General features: G+C 33.7%; 2 protein-coding genes across 2 annotated transcripts; both read right to left on the bottom strand.

The window, feature by feature from the left end:
* Positions 1–2,369: 2,369 nt before the first annotated feature.
* LOC132316375 (zinc finger protein ENHYDROUS-like) lies at positions 2,370–12,480 on the bottom strand. The gene is made up of 3 exons (XM_059814858.1): positions 12,355–12,480; positions 3,947–4,205; positions 2,370–3,450 (listed from the first exon to the last, which is right to left on the bottom strand). The coding sequence occupies exons 1-3, from the start codon at positions 12,478–12,480 to the stop codon at positions 2,684–2,686; spliced, it is 1,152 nt and encodes a 383-aa protein (XP_059670841.1). The 3' UTR covers positions 2,370–2,683.
* A 2,496-nt stretch (positions 12,481–14,976) lies between these two features.
* On the bottom strand, positions 14,977–18,085 carry LOC132266742 (zinc finger protein GAI-ASSOCIATED FACTOR 1-like). Its single transcript, XM_059767728.1, has 4 exons — positions 17,377–18,085; positions 16,897–17,293; positions 16,554–16,789; positions 14,977–16,057 (listed from the first exon to the last, which is right to left on the bottom strand). The coding sequence occupies exons 1-4, from the start codon at positions 17,513–17,515 to the stop codon at positions 15,291–15,293; spliced, it is 1,539 nt and encodes a 512-aa protein (XP_059623711.1). The 5' UTR covers positions 17,516–18,085; the 3' UTR covers positions 14,977–15,290.
* Positions 18,086–25,008: the final 6,923 nt, after the last annotated feature.

Below are 25,008 nucleotides of genomic sequence, written 5' to 3'. Positions count from 1 at the left end.
CCATAAATTTTTTTTTTTTAAGTTATCCCGGAAAGGAATGAATTCTTAGGGTGCCTCGATGATCTGAATAATTCTTGAGAAGGGTGGCTTTCTATCAGGACCGACTAAGTCACTGTAAGGATAACAAAAGCTAACTACAAAGAATACTCAGCGGAGACTCAAATCTTAGACTTAGGGTTTATGAAGACCCTAAGTCCAACGAGAAACTCACTGGGCCATATTCAAAGTAGACACACTCCATAAAGTGTGCATCTAGGTGTGACTATGTTTTATTTGAATGTGACATAAATGACATTAATCATATGCAAATCTGTAAAAACACATTGGAACAAACTAGTAGAGATGAGATTATGAGTGGGTGGTTGATGAAGAATTTCAGTAAGAATACACATTACAATCATGGACTTGATTCTCTGAGCCATGAAAACGTAGCCGTGCCAAAGATTTTAGTACATTTTTGGTTGAGCGACATAAATTTAAAAGTGAAATGTCTAACCTAACTTGGGTCAAAGTCGTACCGACGAGTTGACATTTTGATGAATTTTAATAAATAATTTCTACCCACGATTTAATAAGAATGACCGTGTATTACTTAATATTTTGTACGATAAATTGAATTGCATTCTCGATTTAACAGTGCTATAATATTATATTTTAATTAATATACATTGTATAAGAATTGCATTCTCGTAATAAATATATTGCATGCGTGTTTATATTACTATTATATAAATATATATATATATATTTTTAATATAACGTGTTACATTCTCTATTTAAAATCTAATTAGATCATCTTTCCTGACCCTTAAAAGCAATGTATCATATCTGGTCTATTTTGATAAATAAATAACAATATCAAGTGACAAAAACTAGTATCAACAAATATTTTTGGCAAGTTAAACTAGTTTCAATTTTCTTAAATTAATATAACTTTATATACGACTCTGTTTGTACCATACCATGCTATGGGCCAATACACACCATTAGGGTCAACCATTATTAATTAGCAAAGGGACCCTGTAGAGTTGACTTGTACGATTGACTATACTCCACTTTTGTATAAATAAATACAATATTAAATTAAACCAATAAAAGGTGTAATATTAGCATCTTATGCCCATTTTTCACTTTTTTTTAAAAAAAAATAATAATAATAATAATAATTGATAAATAGTTCGAAGTTAAACACATTCGATTGATAGTTCAACATTTGTATAAATGTAATTGGATATATTCTCAACTCTCTATTATAAATTATTTTTATTAAATGTGAATTAAAAGAGGATATTCTTCATCTTTCCGAATCTAATGAGGGAGATGCACCAGGGAATGAGGTAAGCCTCACTCCTAATTTCCAAACATGGAAAAATGTTTCTATCATATACCACCTAAGCCAACTGTGACCTATGACCTATGACCTATGAAGCCAACCAATTAATTAAGCATCGCTAATTTTGAAATGTTCTTGTTAAGTTGTCAACAAATTCGAATCTTCTCTGGTGCACGACTTTTTTATTATATAGAAACGGTAAGATCACCCCATCATCGAATTATCGTGAGAACATCAAAAGAGAATGCCCATAATGAGAGTGCTCAAGGTGAGAACAATTCGAAAAAGAGTAATGCTGCGAGTTGAATTTTTCTATAATGAGAATTCCAGCTCAAGCAGTCTCTTGGCAAGAACCAAAAGACGAACCTGCCACTTTTATTATACTCTCTGTGTATTTATATACTCATATTTAAGGTCAAGGACACAGATTATTAAATATTATTGATCAAGTTGGTTTAAACTTTTGAGTTTGACTGATTCCACATAGCTGAACTATACAGAAGTTTTGCTAAAATCTACATGATCAAAAATGTCCCACTCCACCAGGTACCCATATTTAAATTGGAGACCTATCGAACCAGAAGCTACAATTGAGATGTACAGATTAACTCAAGAAGTAAATCAAAGTTCTGAATCGGTATTATTATCGATGGAAGCGTCCATCGTTAATCGTTAATTTGAACATTAAGAGAGAGAGATTCATCCTTATGCGTTGTGAAAGGAGAGAGAAATGTCCTTATTCATCACTAATTAAGAATCTTTGTTGGACACTGGTGATTGAAATAGCTAAAAAATTCCGAACGGATCATGAACTTCACTAGGAATCCTTGTTGAACACTGTGATTGAAATAGTAAAAGAAATAAGTGTAGCAGTACTCTTTTAACATACTGATACATGACATACCTGCTGTTTTAATTTCATAAATGACTCAATGGACTTGGATATTAAGTTCCAGATATTTATACACGAAGTGTTGCTGTTGTTTTTGGTAGCTTTGACCAACCTCACACACAGCCAATGCATGCATACAATGAATTAAACTAAAAGGGGGATTTGGGACCATATGCTACTTTTACATTACATAAACAAAGTTGTTTTTGCACTTCTATTAAAAAAAGGCTGCATAACAGAATATAAGATCCAATTGCCTATAGTTACATCTAAGACTTACCTCCATAAGAAAACATTTTGGGGCATTGATATCATCATATATCTAATCAATGTTTCATCAGCGACATAAATTAACCACCAACACCCCCCTTGCTCTTGCACAATATACACCTACATCAAAAGGGAAAAAGTCTTTGCTTTTTTTTCTCTCCAAAACAACTTCAACTACCTCATTCATGTCATGAGCTCCTACCTATGTCTTTGACAGGTAATTCTCCACCATTGAAAGATGCAGCTGCGGTTGAAACATCAAGGCCGCCTCCAATGGAGGTCATTAGTGCCGATAACCCGCTAGTTGGGCCGCCGCCAACAGCCATGCCCAACCCGAGAAGATCAAGCGTAGTCTGCTTGGGACCAAAAACAGATGGAGTTCCCAACATCAATTCCTTAAGACCAGAACCCCCGTCGCAGGCAAGTCCAAGTCCAAGCCCTGCAGCCAGTGATGCACTCCCCGGCTCAATTTGCTGCCGGTGCCACTCTTGCTGTCCTGCTGAAGATGAAGAAGAAGAAACAATCCCAAACCCTCTCAGCAATGATGCATTTGTTGCTGCAGCACCCATCTGAGCAGCCTTCTGTAGTAATGCTGTTGCAGACATTGTCGGCTGAGGCGGCGGTGCATATTGCCGACGTTCTTGCCCTGCAGTTCCGAAAATTGATGACCCGTGATTGGTTGCAAGGCAGAGGGAAATGGGTTCCATGGACGAGGGCGGTGCAAGGTCGGGTGTAGGTTCAGAACGAGCCATGGAGTGGATTAAGTCGGTAAAACCATGTGTTTCAGGTTGTAAACTTGCTGAAGCTGTCGATGAAGCAAATAAGCTTGCAAATACACTACTGCTTGTACTTCCATTGCTGCTTGACATACTACTATTGCTACAGCTTCCAGTTAACCCAGGTGTTAATGGCTTATCTTCTAACATCTTTGTAGAATTAAGATTTTCTGGCAATTCTGTAACATTAACAACAACAAGAACAACAACAAAAAGAGAGAGAAATTTAAAAAAGAATTACTAATCTACACAGTAAACAGACAAGAGAGAGACTTTTCTTATTAAACAACTTTATTTGAAGTAAAAGCAGAACCAATAATGGTTGCCTTTCTGAATACCCACTTCTCTCTTTTTTTTAGCTTTTGAATCTCCATGTTTCATACTTTATCAAGATTATATAGATTCAATCTTAAAGCTCCACCAAGAAGCTCTTTTTTTTTATTTCTTACTTGCTTTCTAATTCCTATTCTTGAAATCTCAAGATCAGTTACTAGCTTAAATGTCTAATTTTCTATACATACAGGCGAAAACAAAGATCAGTAACAGACAAAACAACTAAACTCCAAAGATCAAGAGAGAGAAACAAGAAAAAAAATCGTTGGTATGTTTAACTAAAACGCATCCGACAAAATCATAATTAAAAAATGCAAAATTTTCAGATTTGGGTAATCTTACCTGTACTCTGAATTGGCATTACTGAAGATATAACAGCCGTTGACTGAGGAAGACCTGTTGTTGCAGCTGGTGGCGGTGGTAGTGGTAGTGGCTGCGGCGGTGGTGGTGGTGATGAAGCTGCTGGTGGAAGTTTTGGGACTTCTTCTGCTTTTGGTGTTGCCACTACTGTCAGTGCTTTGATTTTGCTTTGAAAAGTGAGTCTTGATTCAACAATAATTAGTTTTTCTTTTCTTTTTGCCCACCACCATTTTAAGAGATTCTTCACATACTACTACTACTAGATTCAACAATAATTAGTTTTTCTTTTCTTTATGCCCACCACCATTTTAAGAGATTCTCGAAAAAAATTATACTCCCTCCCTCTCATTTTAAATTATAAGTCATAGTTTTCGAAACGCACATTTAAAATGAAACAGAGGGAGTAAATTTTCTCTAATTTCAAATATATTTTGAATTTCGTGAACTTTAAATTGCTTAGAAAGTGGAGTGCCATATATTATTTTTGTTTTTACATTGCCAATTTAACACAACTTTCTGAAATATAACAAACAAGTGTTGTTATTGGGCCAATAGGCCTATCCAGGCCGAGTTAGTTATGGTATAGAACCCAGCCTGGTCCATTAAAATCAGGCCTATTTGACTAAGCGGAGCTAAAGTACAGTGTGGGACACTTTTGGGCTGGGCGGTTTGTTTGGCCCATGACGTCATTTACAAAAATAGAGAGAAAATGGGGATTTAGGAATGATTGGTATTAGAATAATTTGTAAATCTCAAGTAATTGGAGAAAATGTAATAAATAATTTTAAGTTAGAAAACAAATAAGTAAAATACGTTAATAATGTGAAAGAGAATTTTGTAATTACTTGAATAGATTAATTATTATATATGAATTATTCGGAAATAACTTTAAAACTGTTAAAATATATGTGAATATAAGCATCAATTTTGATGGGTATCCAATTTATTTACATGAAGAAGTATATGAAGTAAAAATAAATCTTTAGAGACAAGCCCACAATGATTGAAGCAAGAGTAGAAAACACGACTAAGCGAGTTTGCTGACTATAGTCTTTGTTGGACACAATATCCAAAATCGATTTTGTATTTTATCAACTGACTACACTATTTATGGAATACTACCTACTGAAAAATGATATATTTAGGCTCACTTTGATAGAGTGGAAATGGGAGGAAAAAGAAGGAAAGGTGATAGAGAGTGATTAAAAAATTGTGTTTGGATAAATTTGGTGGAAGGAAATGAAAGGAAAGGGAAGGATTTGAAGGGTTAACACAAGGCTTCAACAGTAGATTTCTTAACGTTCAAAAAATGGACGAAAACGGAAAGAGAGGCTTGGTTAGTGATTTCTGATGCCAAATTTGCCCTGGATTACACACAAAACCCATACCTACAAGTTAGCAGTTGCAGAGAGAAAAGGGGGCAAGCTTGAGGTTTTGATTTTCTGAACAATCTGAAATTTTCTAAACAGCGACGATGGAACCCGAACTGCGTTTTGAACTTTTGATTCTTGCAAACTGATGTGGGTCTTGAACTTCTGATGCTTTCGCGGAGAGAGAGAGAGAGGGCAAGTTCTGAGTTGAGAACGAGAATAGAGATGGAGCGAGAGATGAGGCTGAAATGATTTGCCCTTTTTTTTTTTTTTTTTTTTCTTTTCTTTTCTTGTGGCCATAGGAGACTATAGGACTATATATATATATATATATATAATAGAGATGTGGAGGTGAGATGAGGCTGAAATGATTTACCCTATTTTTTTGTTTTTTTTTCTTTTCTTGTGGCCATAGGAGACTATATATATATATATATATATCATAGAGATGGAGGCAAGATGAGGCTGAAATGATTTGCCCTTTTTTTTTTTTTTTCTTTTCTTGTGGCCATATTTTTTTTCTTTCTTTTCTTGTGGCCATAGGAGACTATATATATATATATAGTCTTTTCTTGTATCCTTTAAAGTATAAAAAGGTATAATAATCAATTTATTAAAATAATTCCCTTTCCTTTCTTTGCCTTCCTTTTCCCAAACATAATTATTACCCTTCCCTTTCTTTTCCTTCATTAATCAACCAAACACAATACAAAATTAAAATTATCCTTCCCTTCACTTTCCTTTACCTCAAAACTAATATTATCCTTCCCCTTCTTCAAACCCACCCTACCAAACATACCCTTAATGTATACACTACTATACAACCAACTTGACGTAATAATTAAAAGTTGTTATACATACTTATTTTTAAAAAAAAAAATTGATATTAATCCTTTTTGGATTCTATTTATCAGAGTAACTACAAAAATTGATCGATTTTTGTAACAGTACTCTTTAAGTCACGCAAAAAATTGATGGGGGTATGATATGTCCTTGTCAGTTCGGGCTCGAATCCTTTGAAGTGAATTCCCATGCGGTCCCCTGCAATGAGCTCCTAAGTGGTTTATATTTGGCCACGTCTTTTTTCATTTAACAGACACTAGGCAGTGTTTAGATGCAGCAATTACAAAAAAGTGAAAACCATCTTTACCCTCAAAATAAGGTATGCACATAGTGCAAACTAAGTAATATCAGACATAAACGTAACTCAATTCAACATCTCATTTATGTTATTATTTGAAATTAAAGTATTTTAAAAATACTTTAATGTGTTAATTTAAAAAATTTAAACCAAAATTAAAATCACTTGAATTAACTTTAGACAACCAATAAAACACTTGATATTTCCAAAATTAATGAAAAGAATCACATCTTCTTCGTTTTTTTTCTTTTAAATATTAAAAAACATACACTTAGGTATAAATTATTTAACATATCTTTGAAAAAAAATTGACAAAGTTTAATATTAATTGCCACACTCACCACCTTCACCATCAAAAAAAGGTATTCACATAATGCTGAAAAACTAATAGTCACACATAAATCTAACTCAATTCAACTTATTATTTATATATTTTTTAAGTTAAATTTTATCATAAAAAATAAAACATCCAAAAAAATAGTCACATGTTAATTTAAAGAGGATTTTGAAGGGGATTATGAGGTATTTGGCTGTCAAAAACCTTCACTTTTTAATAGTGATGTTACCTCTTACAAATATTGATGTTACTTTTTAAACATGGTAATCTTACAAATGGTGATATTTAAATGAAAAAAAGCGTGACCAAATATAAACCACTCAAGAACTCACTGCAGTGGTGTCGCATGGGAATCCAGTTCAGAGGATTTGCTACCTTGTCCGTTCTGGACTTGATTAGGAATCACTATAACGCACAAAAGGGTATTTGCCAAGCCAAGGGTTTCACAACAGTATTGTGAAATTTGCCCCTAACTTGTTGGACAGACATGGATGTAGACACCAAAGGCAAGAGGATTCGGATTCGGATTCGGATTGGAGTCCATGGCAGGATATGGATCAAAACATTCTGATCTGATACACATATTCGAGCTAGTAGGGCAAGGTCCAAGGTGGACACAACACTTGTTTGTCAATGTGTCTTCCGTTTGCCATGCATGTTGGGAGATTTTACTAATGTATGCAAAGTGGATCCATGAGTAAATTCCCCATTCTTGGCTTACCCACCGAATCAATTCTAAGTGGTAACTGATTCATTCACACACACATATATGATATAGAGATCAAAATTCTCTCTTGGTCACGTTTGTTTGTTTGTTTGTTTTTTTTTTTTTTTTTTTTTTTTTAGTCGCATGAAATTGGAGCTTTAGAATTGAAATTGATAAAATTTGAAAAAAACAACTAAAAAAAAAAATTTGAATCAAGATTTTGACAAATTCCACTAATTGTAAGACTCTAATTCTATGCCGTCGGAAACATCGTAAGGATAATTACAAATACATGAAATTTTGAAGAAAGCCTTTTAAAATCATAAAGTCAAATTCAAACACTTCTCAAAATCATGTTGTGGGGGAAAAAATATCCCAGACCAATTGCGATCAACCACGTCACCATATGTAATTTTAAAATATTTTTCTTTGGTCATCCAACTTTGAAAGCCCAATTCGGTAGGCCCAAGGATTTGTCTTTACTCTTGCAGTCCGTTGGCTCCAGCCCAACCCATAGCTTGCCATGAAAAAGGTCTGCTGATTTGAATTTATCAATCACACAATTGGAGATATGGAAGGAGTCTTTATGGAAAAATTACATACCTCCAGTAAGAATTACACAATTGAATTTATTCGTGTCAAAAAAATTTGTATAAATAAAGGCACAGAACTCCAATAATGATAGACATTGAAACCTCAATCTTTGTTTTGTATTACTTTGATCATTTTTATTCAGTGTATTGTGCTTATTGTTTGACTTTTTAAAATTGATGAATTTTGACACCTACACATTTTTTTTTTTGAAAGAGTGCGAACGAATAGTGTTTTTCCAATGTTCATATCAGACTTTTAGAGAAGTACATGATTTTGAAAAACATCGGCTTTTGACTCAATGAATTTGAAAGTTATCTTCCAAAACTCCATGCATTTTTAATTATCCCTTTACTACTATAATAGTAAAAATTCCACCGGTTTGAATTTCATTACTATTTGCTTACAACTGAACTCTCACCATTATAATAGCAAAACTCACCATTTATAATATTTACGCATGCAGGAAACTTTGAAAGCGCTATTCTTGTTAGTAAATTTTAAGTCTATTATTATTATGCTAGTCGTTACTAACAATATTTTTACGCATTTTTTATATTTATTTATTGTTGTTGACAATGATAGGGTATCACCTCTTATAACACTCAATAGTTTACGATGAATTATTAGGCAAATTACACAAATCACCTACGAGATTTTTATATTATGCATGTAGATAGAAGTTATAGTAATATTACATAAAGGTGCATATTGACCGATTGACCACAAAAAATCAATATAAATTTACACTTCTGACCTTAAAATTAAAATATTTATTTTTAATAAAAGATATTGTATATTAGGAAGTTTCATTTTTGCCCTGGGTTCACCCCATGACTTCCCTACCACATCATTGCTTCCCTACTACATCACTCATCTTTTCTCTCTCTAAACACATCAATCAAATTACACGTTTCCAAGGAAACGAAGAAGTTAGGATAACGCCAAGCCAAGTTGCCGGAGGAAAATCATCCATATTCCAATACAATTTGCCCTTTGTTCAGGTGGGTCTTATCGGACTGGTGTGTTTCTGTTGCCCTGGCATGTTCAATGCCCCTATCGGGTATAGGCGGTGGTGGGCAGGTAGACCAAACGACAGCCAACAACGACAATACCACCAAGCAAAAGGACTCTCGGCAGTGAAATGCAGCGATGGCTCGGAACAACGGTAAAACTGAATCGTCGTGGATGACTCGTGGCTGTAGATGAACTGCGACAGTGCACGGCGAGACGGATCTGGCTTTGGCGACGGCAGACCATCATCATCATCCTCAATTCACCCCTTCTCAACTCCACCCATCAGTCATACTCATCCATCACCCAAATCCCACCTCACCAATACTGCAACCCTAACTCTTCTCTAACGCTGCAACACCCTTCTGCTCATCCATCACCCAACCTTAACTCTCACCACCAACAACGTGCCGCTGATGGAAAAAGATGGGATCGTACTCTGATCTTGGTGGGAATGGAAGTCAAGAATCATCCTTAGCCTTCTTGGGTTGAAAAATTGGGGGTTTTGATGGAGAGATGTGGAGGAAAAAATTGGCAATCTGAGGAAGAAGACGATTGCCGCGACGTAAGGGGCATGCAGAGCACGCAATTTGCAGTTACCTGCATGTGTTGAAGGCATGAAATTATGTCATGCCACTGCTGCAAAATCGATTTATTGATGACAATTTGGTAAACCCGTGGCCACCACCTGCAAATCAAGATCGATAGTTGTAGTGATGTTGCAATCTTTGGCACCACCCATACCAAGTTTTGATTCAAACCCAAGTGGCGTGAAGGTGGGTGATGAAAGGTAAGATTTGAAGGTTTGGTGGTTCAGTTTATCTCGACGGTCAGTTGGCACCTCTCTCTGATGAGGTTCGATACGACTACCGTTGCAAATCCATCTTTGCCGGCGACCACAAACCCAAAATCCCAACTTGGTGATGGGTTAGGGGCAAAACCGTAACTGTAAAATACACAAAAAAAAAAATTTCATTTTTTCATTAAACAAATAGTTTAACTCTAAGAACAAAAATATAAATTCATATCAATTCACTAACCACAAATAGTTAATTTGGGTATTTCTGTTATATTGTGACCATCTTCTATCTACATGTACAAGTTAAAAAACTGATGAGTACTTTGTGTAATTTGCCCTAAATTATTACATAATCTACTACCAAACTCATGCATCCCATTTTTCCACATGCACCATGTAATTTAAGAAATTCTCTAGGGTGACTCCAAAGAGTATGAATTCCCAACTACCAATAGCTAGGAGTACTCTTACCATTTCAAAATTTAATAAAATGAAAATGTAAAGAACAATTAAAAATTCATAATTATAACAATCTTTTATTCCTCTTAGTTTGAAGAATTTGAACATAAGATAATGCACTAGATATATATCATGGTAACCCTTAGTGAGGGTAAATCTCGTGACAAGTTGAAAGATCGAGGTTTTAAGTTATCATAACAAAAGTGGGTGTGTTAATTATTTGACTCGTAAATTAAAAAATGTACCAGTTTAGAAGAGATAGAAGTGTTTACTTCGGGCGCAAATCATCTGCTGTGCGGTTTTCATGTTGTCTCCTGCAGTGAACGTTAAGTGGTCTTAGTTTGGCAACGTTTTACTCCACTCAATATATACTAAGACTGTGTTTGGCAATTACACAATCATTTATTAGTAACATTTCACCACCATTTATAAGTATTTTCACCCTAAAAATAAGGTATTCACACAATACAAACTAAGTAATGTCACATACAAACGTAACTCAATTCACAACTATTTATAACTAATATTTCACCACCATTTATTAGTATCTTCACCCTCAAAATAAGGTATGCACATAATGCAGATTAAGTAATGTCACATACAAACGTAACTTAATTCAACATATCATTTATGTTATAATTTGAAATTAAAGTATTTTAAAAACACTTTAACATGTTGATTTAAAGAATTTAAATCAAAATTAAAATCACTTGGATTAACTTTAGATAACAAACAAAACACCTCGTTGTTTCCAAAAATAACGAAAAGAGCCACATCTTTTTTTTTTTTTCTTCAAAATATTAAAAAAAACATGCACTTAGTTTTAAATTATTTAACATATCTTTGAAAATTATTTAGGAAAATTTTATATTAATTGTCACACACACAACCTTCACCATCAAAAGAAAAAAATTGGCAAAGTTTAAAATTAATTGTCACACTCACCACCTTCACCATCAAAAAAATGTATTGACATAGTGTTAAATAACTAATAGTCATACATAAATCTAACTCAATTCTACATATTATTTATATATTTTTTAAGTTAAATTTTATCATAAAAATAGAACATCCAAAAAAATAGTCACATGTTAATTTAAAGAAGAATTTAAAGGGGATTATGAGGTATTTGACTATCAACAACCCTTTACTTTTTAAGTAGTGATGTTACCCTTTTACAAATGGTGATGTTACTTTTTAGACTCATATAATATTACTTTTAGACTTTTGTGATATTACTTATAAATGGTGGTGAAATGTTACTTATAAATAGTGGTGTAATTACAAATGGTGATGTTACTTTTTAGACCCATGTGATATTACTTTCAGACTTCTGTGATGTTACTTATAAATGGTGGTGAAATGTTACTTATAAATAGTGGTGTAATTACAAATGGTGATATTACTTTTTAGACTCATGTGATATTTCTTTTAGACTTCTGTGATATTACTTATAAATGGTAGTGAATGTTACTTACAAATAGTGGTGTAATTGTCAAACACAGTCTTAGTGTCTATTGAGTAAAGTAAAACGTGGCCAAACCAAGACCACTTAACGCTCATTGCAAGAGACAGAATGAAAACTGCACAGTAGGGGATTTGCGCCCGTTTACTTCAAATGAAAGTGACAAGAAGCCTACCAAAACATATATAGAATTAAGTAATTAAAAATGAACTTAAAAAATTAAATATTCAAAGAAATATTGTGTATAATAGAATAGATAGAAAAAGGAAAAGTGGATGGCAAATATGATAATGATTATTGAAAATAAAAATAAAAAATCCTTTAACAAAATGAATTTTCAAATTATATTTTGTTCAAATCTGATAGCACAACTTTTGATCAGAAAATATTTGATGCTTTAACATCAAAAGTATATAAATATGTGTAAATTAGATTAAATTAATTTGAAAAATGGTACACACAGTTGGAAATTGACTAATTTTAGAAAACACAGTGACTTATTTAATACTTCAGACTGGCATGCACCATCTTTGGAGGGAGTGTACTGGATGATCATTAATAATGCAGATGCAGGCATCTGAAGCTGGTGGACCTCCCCTCTGATTCTTTCATTGCTTTCCAAGATCTTGACCATACTGAAACCAATAGTCTTCTGTGTGTGTGTGTGTGTGTGAGAGAGAGAGAGATAGAGAGAGAGAGAGAGAGAGAAAAGTGTTCTTAAAACAAGGCTATTATCACTCATACACTCCATAAATTTTTTTTTTTTTTTTTTTTTAAGTTATCCCGGAAAGGAATGAATTCTTAGGTGCCTCAATAATCTGAATAATTCTTGAGAAGGGTGGCTTTCTATCAGGACCGACTAAGTCACTGTAAGGATGACGAAAGCTAACTACAAAGAATACTCAGCGGAGACTCAAATCTTAGACCTAGGGTTTATGAAGACTCTAAATCCAACGAGAAACTCACTGGGCCATATCCAAAGTAGACACACTCCATAAAGTGTGCATCTAGGTGTGATTATGTTTTATTTGAATGTGACATAAATGACATTAATCATATGCAAATCTGGAAAAACACATTGGAACAAACTAGTAGAGATGAGATTATGAGTGGGTGGTTGATGAAGAATTTCAGTAAGAATACACATTACAATCATGGACTTGATTCTCTGAGCCATGAAAACGTAGCCGTGCCAAAGATTTTAGTACATTTTTGGTTGAGCGACATAAATTTAAAAGTGAAATGTCTAACCTAACTTGGGTCAAAATCGTACCGACGAGTTGACATTTTGATGAATTTTAATAAATAATTTCTACCCACAATTTAATAAGAATGACCGTGTATTACTTAATATTTTGTACGATAAATTGAATTGCATTCTCGATTTAACAGTGCTATAATATTATATTTTAATTAATATACATTGTATAAGAATTGCATTCTCGTAATAAATATATTGCATGCGTGTTTATATTACTATTATATAAATATATATATGTATATTTTTTTTTTAATATAACGTGTTACATTCTCTATTTAAAATCTAATTAGATCATCTTTCCTGACCCTTAAAAGCAATGTATCATATCTGGTCTATTTTGATAAATAAATAACAATATCAAGTGACAAAAACTAGTATCAACAAATATTTTTGGCAAGTTAAACTAGTTTCAATTTTCTTAAATTAATATAACTTTATATACGACTCTGTTTGTACCATACCATGCTATGGGCCAATACACACCATTAGGGTCAACCATTATTAATTAGCAAAGGGACCCTGTAGAGTTGACTTGTACGATTGACTATACTCCACTTTTGTATAAATAAATACAATATTAAATTAAACCAATAAAAGGTGTAATATTACCTTCTTATGCCCATTTTTCACTTTTTTTTTTTAAAAAAAATAATAATAATAATAATAATTGATAAATAGTTCGAAGTTGAACACATTCCATTGATAGTTCAACATTTGTATAAATGTAATTGGATATATTCTCAACTCTCTATTATAAATTATTTTTATTAAATGTGAATTAAAAGAGGATATTCTTCATCTTTCCGAATCTAATGAGGGAGATGCGCCAGGGAATGAGGTAAGCCTCACTCCTAATTTCCAAACATGGAAAAATGTTTCTATCATATACCACCTAAGCCAACTGTGACCTATGACCTATGACCTATTTAGCCAACCAATTAATTAAGCATCGCTAATTTTGAAAAGTTCTTGTTAAGTTGTCGACAAATTCGAATCTTCTCTGGTGCACGACTTTTTTATTATATAGAAACGGTAAGATCACCCCATCATCGAATTATCGCGAGAACATCAAAAGAGAATGCCCATAATGAGAGTGCTCAAGGTGAGAACAATTCGAAAAAGAGTAATGCTGCGAGTTGAATTTTTCTATAATGAGAATTCCAGCTCAAGCAGTCTCTTGGCAAGAACCAAAAGACGAACCTGCCACTTTTATTATACTCTCTGTGTATTTATATACTCATATTTAAGGTCAAGGACACAGATTATTAAATATTATTGATCAAGTTGGTTTAAACTTTTGAGTTTGACTGATTCCACATAGCTGAACTATACAGAAGTTTTGCTAAAATCTACATGATCAAAAATGTCCCACTCCACCAGGTACCCATACTTAAATTGGAGACCTATCGAACCAGAAGCTACAATTGAGATGTACAGATTAACTCAAGAAGTAAATCAAAGTTCTGAATTGGTATTATTATCGATGGAAGCGTCCATCGTTAATCGTTAATTTGAACATTAAGAGAGAGAGATTCATCCTTATTCATTGTGAAAGGAGAGAGAAATGTCCTTATTCATCACTAATTAAGAATCTTTGTTGGACACTGTGATTGAAATAGCTAAAAAATTCCGAACGGATCATGAACTTCACTAGGAATCCTTGTTGAACACTGTGATTGAAATAGTAAAAGAAATAAGTGTAGCAGTAATCTTTTAACATACTCATACATGACATACCTGCTGTTTTAATTTCATAAATGACTCAATGGACTTGGATATTAAGTTCCAGATATTTATACACGAAGTGTTGCTGTTGTTTTTGGTAGCTTTGACCAACCTCACACACAGCCAATGCATGCATACAATGAATTAAACTAAAAGGGGGATTTGGGACCATATGCTACTTTTACATTACATAAACAAAGTTGTTTTTGCACTTCTATTAAAAAAAGGCTGCATAACAGAATATAAGATCCAATTGCCTATAGTTACATCTAAGACTTACCTCCATAAGAAAACATTTTGGGGCATTGATATCATCATATATCTAATCAATGTTTCATCAGCGACATAAATTAACCACCAACACCCCCCTTGCTCTTGCACAATATACACCTACATCAAAAGGGAAAAAGTCTTTGCTTTTTTTTCTCTCCAAAACAACTTCAACTACCTCATTCATGTCATGAGCTCCTACCTATGTCTTTGACAGGTAATTCTCCACCATTGAATGATGCAGCTGCGGTTGAAACATCAAGGCCGCCTCCAATGGAGGTCATTAGTGCCGATAACCCGCTAGTTGGGCCGCCGCCAACAGCCATGCCCAACCCGAGAAGATCAAGCGTAGTCTGCTTGGGACCAAAAACAGATGGAGTTCCCAACATCAATTCCTTAAGACCAGAACCCCCGTCGCAGGCAAGTCCAAGTCCAAGCCCTGCAGCCAGTGATGCACTCCCCGGCTCAATTTGCTGCCGGTGCCACTCTTGCTGTCCTGCTGAAGATGAAGAAGAAGAAACAATCCCAAACCCTCTCAGCAATGATGCATTTGTTGCTGCAGCACCCATCTGAGCAGCCTTCTGTAGTAATGCTGTTGCAGACATTGTCGGCTGAGGCGGCGGTGCATATTGCCGACGTTCTTGCCCTGCAGTTCCGAAAATTGATGACCCGTGATTGGTTGCAAGGCAGAGGGAAATGGGTTCCATGGACGAGGGCGGTGCAAGGTCGGGTGTAGGTTCAGAACGAGCCATGGAGTGGATTAAGTCGGTAAAACCATGTGTTTCAGGTTGTAAACTTGCTGAAGCTGTCGATGAAGCAAATAAGCTTGCAAATACACTACTGCTTGTACTTCCATTGCTGCTTGACATACTACTATTGCTACAGCTTCCAGTTAACCCAGGTGTTAATGGCTTATCTTCTAACATCTTTGTAGAATTAAGATTCTCTGGCAATTCTGTAACATTAACAACAACAAGAACAACAACAAAAAGAGAGAGAAATTTAAAAAAGAATTACTAATCTACACAGTAAACAGACAAGAGAGAGACTTTTCTTATTAAACAACTTTATTTGAAGTAAAAGGAGAACCAATAATGGTTGCCTTTCTGAATACCCACTTCTCTCTTTTTTTTAGCTTTTGAATCTCCATGTTTCATACTTTATCAAGATTATATAGATTCAATCTTAAAGCTCCACCAAGAAGCTCTTTTTTTTCATTTCTCACTTGCTTTCTAATTCCTATTCTTGAAATCTCAAGATCAGTTACTAGCTTAAATGTCTAATTTTCTATACATACAGACGAAAACAAAGATCAGTAACAGACAAAACAACTAAACTCCAAAGATCAAGAGAGAGAAACAAGAAAAAAAATCGTTGGTATGTTTAACTAAAACGCATCCGACAAAATCATAATTAAAAAATGCAAAATTTTCAGATTTGGGTAATCTTACCTGTACTCTGAATTGGCATTACTGAAGATATAACAGCCGTTGACTGAGGAAGACCTGTTGTTGCAGCTGGTGGCGGTGGTAGTGGTAGTGGCTGCGGCGGTGGTGGTGGTGATGAAGCTGCTGGTGGAAGTTTTGGGACTTCTTCTGCTTTTGGTGTTGCCACTACTGTCAGTGCTTTGGAACTCTCCTCTGCTAATGCATCACAAAATGCTCTGTGTGTGATAAAACTATCCCTCCTTCAAACAATCAAAACCATTTTAACTTCATAAACCCAAAAAAATGAAAAATTGAATACACTAACAGATGATTGAATTGAATTTAACAGAGACAAAAGATCGAAAACCTTGAAAACATAGTTCCGCAATCGCATTTGTACTCTCTGGTTCCACAAATCTTCGAATGAGCCTTCCAATCGGACTGGACTGCGTATTTCTTCGAACACTTGTCGCACTTCCACTTCTTCTCCCCATGCTTTCTACAGAAATGCTTCTTTATCCCCGTGAGATCGCCCAATGCTCGCGACGGATCGTGGTGAACACACGACGGTTCGGGGCAGACATAGACTCGCTTCCGGACCTCCTTGCTTGACCTCTGCCTCAGCTTCCATGGAAGGTTGTGTCCCCTCCGATGGAGCTGCAAATTCTGGTCTCGCTGAAACCCTTTGTTGCAAATTTCGCAGACGAATCGATTCGTCGCCATCAGAGTCTTCGGAGACAGAGCAATCACCTCTGCGTTCGGATCTATGAACAAAACACAAACCCAAATCGAACATAAATTTCATTTCAATCAATTAATTGATTGTGTATAACAATTATTCTTTTACCTGGCATTCCGGGGAGGTTTCGCTTCTTCTTCATCGCAAGCTTCGGAGGTTCGGCTTGATTGCCGGAGGAAGAGACGCTGGCTTCGCCGGAAGCGGTGGAACCGTTCATCGCCGACGAGTTATCTAATTCGGCTGACATCGTGATGAAGTTGGTACCAAAGGGATGAAATCTAGGGCATTTAAGGTGAAGAAACTTCTGGAATTGCTTTTCTAGGGTTTCGAATGAAGCTCTCTCTCTCTATCTGCCAGTCAATCTTGCTTTCACTGTTCACACCTAATAGATTATGATTAATCTCTGACCCAAAAGAAACCCAGATTCACAAAGAGGCTAATTATCGAAACCCGTGTTCCGAAATCAGCTCAAAGCTCGGAAAATTGATGGGAAACCAGAACGATGAGTCGCCGATAACAAGCTGCGAAGTGTCTCCGGCGAACACAGTACGATTACAACGGTCAAAATCGAATGAAAAAAAGCTCACTTTAAAGCAATGGAACTAGAGAGAGAGAATTTGTGAGGTTTCGGACATTTTCAGACCCCTGAAATCTAGCTCCTCAGCTGTCATTGGGGAACGACTCTCCGAACAAACCGATATTAACGCCGGAGATCAGAATCTGAACGGTCTTGGTAAGTCGGCGACTAGTAAGAGAGAGTTTGTAGAGAGAGAGAGAGATTGGGAAGGCTTGTCTGTGTAGGTGGTCTTCACTTTTCTTTTCCTTCTTACTTTTCATAAGTGGTAAAATAAATGGAAAAATCACACTTACCTCCCCAGAAGTATAGCGTAATTACAAGGACATCCCTTATTGATCGGCAAATTACAGAAACTCCCACTAGACTTTTTTTTGGTTAGATGGGTCTGAGATTTACCTTTTTGCCTTCAATTATTATAATCTTATTTTACTCCAGAAAAGTTGAACTAAAGTGAAAAAACAATAGTAAATCTGAAATTTTAAAATATAATTTTGGTAGACTGTTGTTTGACTTTATTGGACACTAATGCAGGTCGAAATCTATCTATATGACAAAAGGACTAATAGATTAATGTAACCTCCAAGCTCACGGACTAATTGCAATTTTTTAACTTCAAAGCTTGTACACTAATAGTAATATTTTAACTTCACATCTTGAAGAATAAAGAGTCTGAATCTTCTTGAAGCACCTCAAAAAAAAAATATATATATATATATATATATATCTTTTGATCCCAAAATTCTTTTTATTTTTCTTTTCTCTTTTCTTATTATTCTATTATAAGTCATTACTCCTCTTATATTTTAATTTTAAAATTTTCTTTTTACTTACATCATTCTAAGTTAATTTTGAAGAATCTCTTTGCCTTTTTACCTTTTATGTAAATTAATCTTCTTCTTTTTTGCAAGAATATCACTTTAATACGTTGTATGGTGCATACCACACATAAGTCGGGTTATTTTTATTTTTATAACTTATAGACGCTGATCCTAGTCATATATTTATTCTAGTCACTCCTATTTCCATTTTAATAACTTAAATACATTGTTCTTATTTGTTTCTCGATGTATAATAAGATGGTTAAACGATAATTGGCTTATAAAATTTTCCTTTTGGCTGATGTTGTTTATTATCTTTTATCACAAAAAATATTACTAACATTTGTCTATTTTGTTCAGGCAATCTAAGGGCAATTTCAATAAACCCTCCGAATTCAGACTCTCCGAATTTGCCACATCAGCATTTTCCCATAACCACGTCAGCATTTTCCATAATCACGTCAGCGTTTTAAAATCTCCAAATTTTGATGTACTCCAATGGTGCATTTTCGCTCTCCAAAAATATTAATATTTTAATATTTTTAAAATTTAAAATAAAATTTATTTTTTAACTTTTTCTTAACGGTTATATTTTTCATGTTATATAAACAATGAAAGGTTTTTTTAAAATAAACAAATAAATATGTATATAATTATTTTTAAAAAAAATCAAAAAATAAGTTTTTATGCCAATATAGCTGTTAAAGCACTGTTTGGGTCAGCCAAACAGTGCCTAAAACGACTATATGTCAATAAGAATATTTTAAAAAGTAAATTTTTTTTAAAAAAAAAATCACTTTTATCTATTTTTTAAAAACTTTTTTTGCCCAAAAAAGCCTTTAAGACACTATTTGTATCAGCCAAACAGTGCCTTAAGCTCTTTGGTTCAATTATTTTGAGGAAAAAAAAAAAAAAAAAAAAGACCAAAATCAGCCAAAAAAAGCTAATTTTTTCCTTTTTTTCAGCCGAACGAGCCTTACCAAACAGTGTTGTGGGCTAAAACACTGTTTTGACCAGAATTAAAAAAGAAAAAGAAAACTAATGCGGGCCCGCATGTCAAGCCCGCAATTCGCCAAACCAATCTTGGTTTTTGGCGACTTGGATCAAGATTGTCTTAATGGGGCCCACTTTTTGAAGAGTCCATTGGAGCAGCCCAGTCTTCAAAACTGGCCCAAAATCGCCGAATCACTCACTATTGGACGTACTATAATTCTACTAGTCACATCAGCTTTTATCTCCCATCCTTTGTACTAATGATAGTAAATATTCCCTATGTTCTAAATTAAAAGTCCATTTCAAATATTGTGAATCACTCTCAAAATGAACATTTAATTTGGAATAAAAGGAGTATTATAGAGTTGGTATTATCTTTGCACGAAACTGGGTTAAATTTTTTTGATAAGCCAAAGGCCTTTGGAAATTTTGTTAAATTTTGTTCTTACAACTTTTTTATAAGTATCCAATAGCACTATGTCTTGGTAAACCTGCACTATCACCATGGACTATGTTCTATTTTTTTTTTATTTTGGTAATTTCACCTCAAACTATTGTAAATAAATAGAGATAAGTGCAGAAAAACACCCCTATAGTATACCCCGTATAACACTTTTATTTCTATTTGAAAAAGTGTGCAAAAAAAACCTCTAATATTTTTATATTGTGCAAAAATACCCCCTCTGACATAAATTAGTATTGTAATACCTGTTTTACCCTTTTACTCTTCCGAAAATGTCCAAAGGGGTATATATGTTACTAATCTCATACTATATGGGTGTTATGTGCACGTTACCTTATTATTTATTTATTTTTTTGAAACTTTTTTCTCTATATATATCTCTAAACATTTAAAAAAAAAAAAACTTTGAGAATTTATAGAATAAATATTTGAATTTTTTGAGATTTCAGTTACTATTTTCTACTAAAATTTCTTTTTCTTTATTTTATTTTTTTTCGTACCAACACTGCTAAAAAAAAAAAAAAAAAAAAAAAAAAAATTCCAATATCAGTGTGCACTGATTTTCGGAGTTTGGAGCAAATTTGTTTTCTTTAGTTTGCACTTTTTTTTTTTTGTTTTTTTTTCTATTTATCTTTACTTTTCTTTTATACATTTATTTTATATTTTATATTTTTATCTTTACTTATCCATTGTCAGCGTTCTCCAATTGTATTATTTTCGGTCATTTTATAAAAAAATTTATTTCTATATATTTTATAAAATGATTCAATAAGGGTAATTTAGTCAACTTAGAGTTTAAATTTGTCAAAATGACCTATTTACACCAAATTGAAACTTTAGGGGTGCTTTTTTGCATGTGAGGAGCATCCTCCAATAGTGTCATTTTCGGTCATTTTACAAAATTATTTATTTTTATATATTTTATAAAATGGTTTAGCAAGGGTAATTTAGTCAACTTAGAGTTTAAATTTGTTAGATGGACCTATTTGTACCAAATTGAAACTTTAGGAGTATTTTTTTGTACGTGAGGGGTGTGATATACACTCTAACCATACTTTAGGGGGGTGTGATATACACTTTAACCATACTTTAGGGACTTTTTTTGTACTTCACCCTAAATAAATATGAGCTTAATATTGATCCATAGTGTGACAAAACCTTTATAGAAAATTTATTAGTTGTTGCATTTGATAAGAAATTTAATTTTTGTATTGGTATGCATATCCTAAACAATTTTAATAAGATTTGACGGGATTTGATATTTTATAAAGTGACCATATTATATCTATATGAAAGGCCCATTTTAAGTCTATGAAAATCATAAGCAAATTATTTTGTTTGGTTGTACAATCTTTTATCAATTTTCTAATCAAATAAATGGCCTCCATATGTAATCTCCTTTGTATAAAACCAAAATAGTTTCAGTTATTGTACATTCATTTCTTAATCTTTATTTAACTAACTTTTTTTAATAATTTTTGTTACTATGTTACTGAAATTATTTTTGCTATTATAAAATGTCAATATGGTGTCTTACATTCTTACATTCATTATGTGTCATTCTTTTTTTTAGAATTTTGTTAAATCAATTTGATAGCGCGATTCAACTAAGGGCATATTGTCTCCTATTTTTGCCAACTTGTAAATATTTTTTTCACTTTTTTCCTTACTTTTTATATAAATGAAATGGTACATTTTCTTTCATTTTTTTTGTTATTTTTTCTACTTCATTTTTTTTATTTTGTATATTTCCATTTTTTTTTAAAAACTCTTTCTTTTATTTTGCATTTTTTGTTGTATTTTGTCCCTCCACCGTTTTCTTCTGGATGGGTTTCTTCCCTTTCACCTCTCTATTTTATGTTATTTTGGACATAGGACCCTTCGTACTCCTCAACAAAAGTTCAAACATGACTCAAAAAAAGAATATAAAAGGGAGTTGATATTCGCGTACTAAATTTAACTTTTGACGTTCCTAATTAAACATCTTTGGCTGGTTAACAATATTGTTGAGTAAACTTCTTCTGAGTCGACGTTGTTGGTGGAGTAAATATTGTCTTGCACGACGACAATGGTAAACCTCAAAGGTTAATGTTTTCGGTGATTGTGGATGCAAAAAATTTCATTAGCGTCTAAGGGATTGAACAAAGCTTTGAGATGGTTGTTTGAGACATTGAAATGGACAAAGCTTTGTTGCTGCTCGGCAGCGTATTGGAGAACACATTGTTGGTGAGGAAAACTTCGATTAAGTTAGATTGTTGATGACAAATGGTATTGTTCCTATGGAGTTTTTGGTGGAGAGATAACGGCCAAAAGAGTTAATTCGGTGATGCTAGGTGAGAACTCATTGAAGAATTGGTTGTTGTGGAAGTAGAGGCCATGGAGGAGCTTTAAATTATAGAAATCAGAGAAAATTCAACCGAATAGACAATTGAAACGTAGACTAAGTACTCGGAGCTAGGTTAGTTTTCCAATTGCGTTTGCCGAAATTTGTTCCTCAAGGCCAATGCTCGAAAGTCAAAGATTATAGAAAAATGAGCTATTGGCAACGCCAACCCAATTGCAAGATGATTTGGAGGTAGGGTCATAAGCGAAAAACACCCCCATGGTATGTATATAGAGTGTATAATCCCCTATACGGCTATACGTTTTAAAAAGTCCATAACATTCAATTTTAGAGGGAATAATGACATGAATGCTAAAAAGATTAATATGTCCCTATATAACTAAATAAAAAATAATAATAAAAAAAGTAAAAAAACTAATAAAATGTGAAATGACTAAACTGTCCCTCTTTTTTATATATAATATAAGGTTGTGGGCAAAAAACACCCTTATGGTATGCATATAGAATATATGACTCCTATGCATTCTAAAAACTCCTTAACATTCAATTTTAGTACAAACAAGGATCTGAATGCTAAAAATACTAAAGTATCTGTGGCAACCTTGTAGGCGGATGTATGTGAGTGTGTGCAGGTGGCACCAGTAGATTACCACACTGGGCGAGTTACAGGTGCACAATTCCACATCGCCTGGGTGTGGAGGGGAAAAATATTATATGTAGATTCAACACCTTTAATGACACAACGCGTTTTAAAGTCGTGATGGCCGTGATGGGAAGTCTCTAGTTTAGGGGAGCCAAAAGTAGATAATATTGTGTCCGGTTAGGGTGAGAGTTGTTACAATATCCCTCTATAACTGAATAAAAAATATGAAAAGAAAACTAATTAAATGTGACACGTGTATGTGTGTGTGTGTATATATATATATATAATAAGTCATTATCGGAAAGTGACGGCTTGACCAAGTTTGAACCGTGGGCCGGAGGGTACGCAAAGTGGGTTTCGGGTTGGGTTTTCGGAGTGTGTGAGGTGAGTTTGTCGTTTATCGCAGCTGTCAATGGGTTCAGAACCCGGACTTGACACATGAGAGCTGTCAGACATGTGTTGCTTTCAGGTTGGAAAAGTCAAATAACTTTTGTCCTTTTCTACCATTTCGCTTTTCATATATTTTAGCCAATCTAAATTTGACATGTACTTCTTTGTATTTCAATTATTTTTCTATTTATGAAATTTAAAATTTTCAAATAGAGATAAATTAAATAAAATAGGATCATGAATTATGGGATGTTGATACAATATACATATTTTTATTTGAATTCCCTTCAATTAAATTTCAAAATTTGCCAAATTTTGCCATTTCAAATACGGTCCAACACTTGTTAATTTGTTGAGTAAGGAAGAAGTAAATAAAGACAAAAATATTGTGTGATCGGACTTAAAATAGAGAACTTTCTTCCTCCTGTCCTCACACTTTCGGGAAAAAGAAATCCTGAGTGGTGAGGTTTGGTATACAGTCAATTATGATGATTATTGTGCATTCCAGATTGATTCGTAGAATTTTGTGTGTCCAGTTTTGAGTCTCTTGCACGGTTCTTTGTTTCATGCGTGACGTATCAATTGATGTGTGATTTTTTAAAAAAACTTTATATGCGTTTTATATTGATTAATTTACACTGACTTTATTTACTTGACCAACTAAAAAAAAAAGTCAAACACAAGCAGGTTCACTCGGGAGGTGAACGTCATATCACTTTTGAAAAAAAGAAATTTGGTGAGTGATGAGATTTGGTATACAATCAATAATGATGATTATAGTGCATTCGCAATCGATTCGTAAAATTCTGTCCGTTTTTTTAGTCTTCCTCATCTCTTAATTTGTTAAGAATAAAAAATAAAGATTCACTTATCAGAGAATTACAAAACCGCTCAGGGAGCTGGGAGTGTTATATCAATTAAGCGACCGGATAATTTTATCGAATTCCAAATTTATTTTCTTAGTTGACAAGCTAAAAAGAAAAAAACTCAAACATAGGCAGGTCCGCTCAAGGAGGTGGGAGTTATATCAATTAACGCAATGAATAATTTTCTCGAATTCCAATTTTAAATTACCAATTTCATATAACCAAACATAAGAAACACGGGAGAATGCTGACTTTCACCATTTTGCAAATAATTGATGAACCAGGCTTAAGTCCTAACCACGATTCGTTGACCTAAAACCTAAAATCTAAAATCATTAAATATGAGTTGAATAAGTAGAGAAACCGAACTTTCAGTTCAGTGAGTCTTAAACATATGATAATTAAGTACATCATTAATGTTATATGAAATTGATGATAAGGTAATGAAAAATATATAACCTTGGCACACAGTTGTAACACATGTTGGGCTTAATTCTTATAAAGTTAGAGATGGACGGGGAGGTTGATAATTATGTTCTTACTATTCTTGTCATTAATATATATATATGTGTGTGTGTGTGTGTGAGAGAGAGAGAGAGAGAGAGTGAGAGAGAGAGAACTCAGAATTCATGACACAGAGAGCTTC

The sequence above is a fragment of the Cornus florida genome, unplaced genomic scaffold (assembly GCF_030987335.1).
Source record: "Cornus florida cultivar Cherokee Brave unplaced genomic scaffold, ASM3098733v1 CherokeeBrave_3.0.0_Hap2_Chr07, whole genome shotgun sequence".
Lineage (NCBI taxonomy): Eukaryota > Viridiplantae > Streptophyta > Magnoliopsida > Cornales > Cornaceae > Cornus > Cornus florida.
The sequence above is the reverse complement of the archived record's forward strand: the minus strand, read 5'-3'. Positions and strand labels throughout refer to the sequence as shown.

What these genes read in the sequence shown, in the direction of transcription:
- LOC132316375 (XM_059814858.1), bottom strand. Translation starts at nt 12,480, where the DNA reads ATGGTCAAGATCTTGGAAAGCAATGAAAGAATCAGAGGGGAGGTCCAC. An exon ending in ATGGTGCATGCCAGTCTGAA is followed by an intron (nt 4,206 to 12,354) that starts GTATTAAATAAG and finishes TAGTATGTGAAG; the next exon opens with AATCTCTTAAAATGGTGGTG. An exon ending in AATGCCAATTCAGAGTACAG is followed by an intron (nt 3,451 to 3,946) that starts GTAAGATTACCC and finishes TTAATGTTACAG; the next exon opens with AATTGCCAGAAAATCTTAAT.
- LOC132266742 (XM_059767728.1), bottom strand. Translation starts at nt 17,515, where the DNA reads ATGTCAGCCGAATTAGATAACTCGTCGGCGATGAACGGTTCCACCGCT. An exon ending in AAACCTCCCCGGAATGCCAG is followed by an intron (nt 17,294 to 17,376) that starts GTAAAAGAATAA and finishes TTTTGTTCATAG; the next exon opens with ATCCGAACGCAGAGGTGATT. An exon ending in TGCGGAACTATGTTTTCAAG is followed by an intron (nt 16,790 to 16,896) that starts GTTTTCGATCTT and finishes GATTGTTTGAAG; the next exon opens with GAGGGATAGTTTTATCACAC.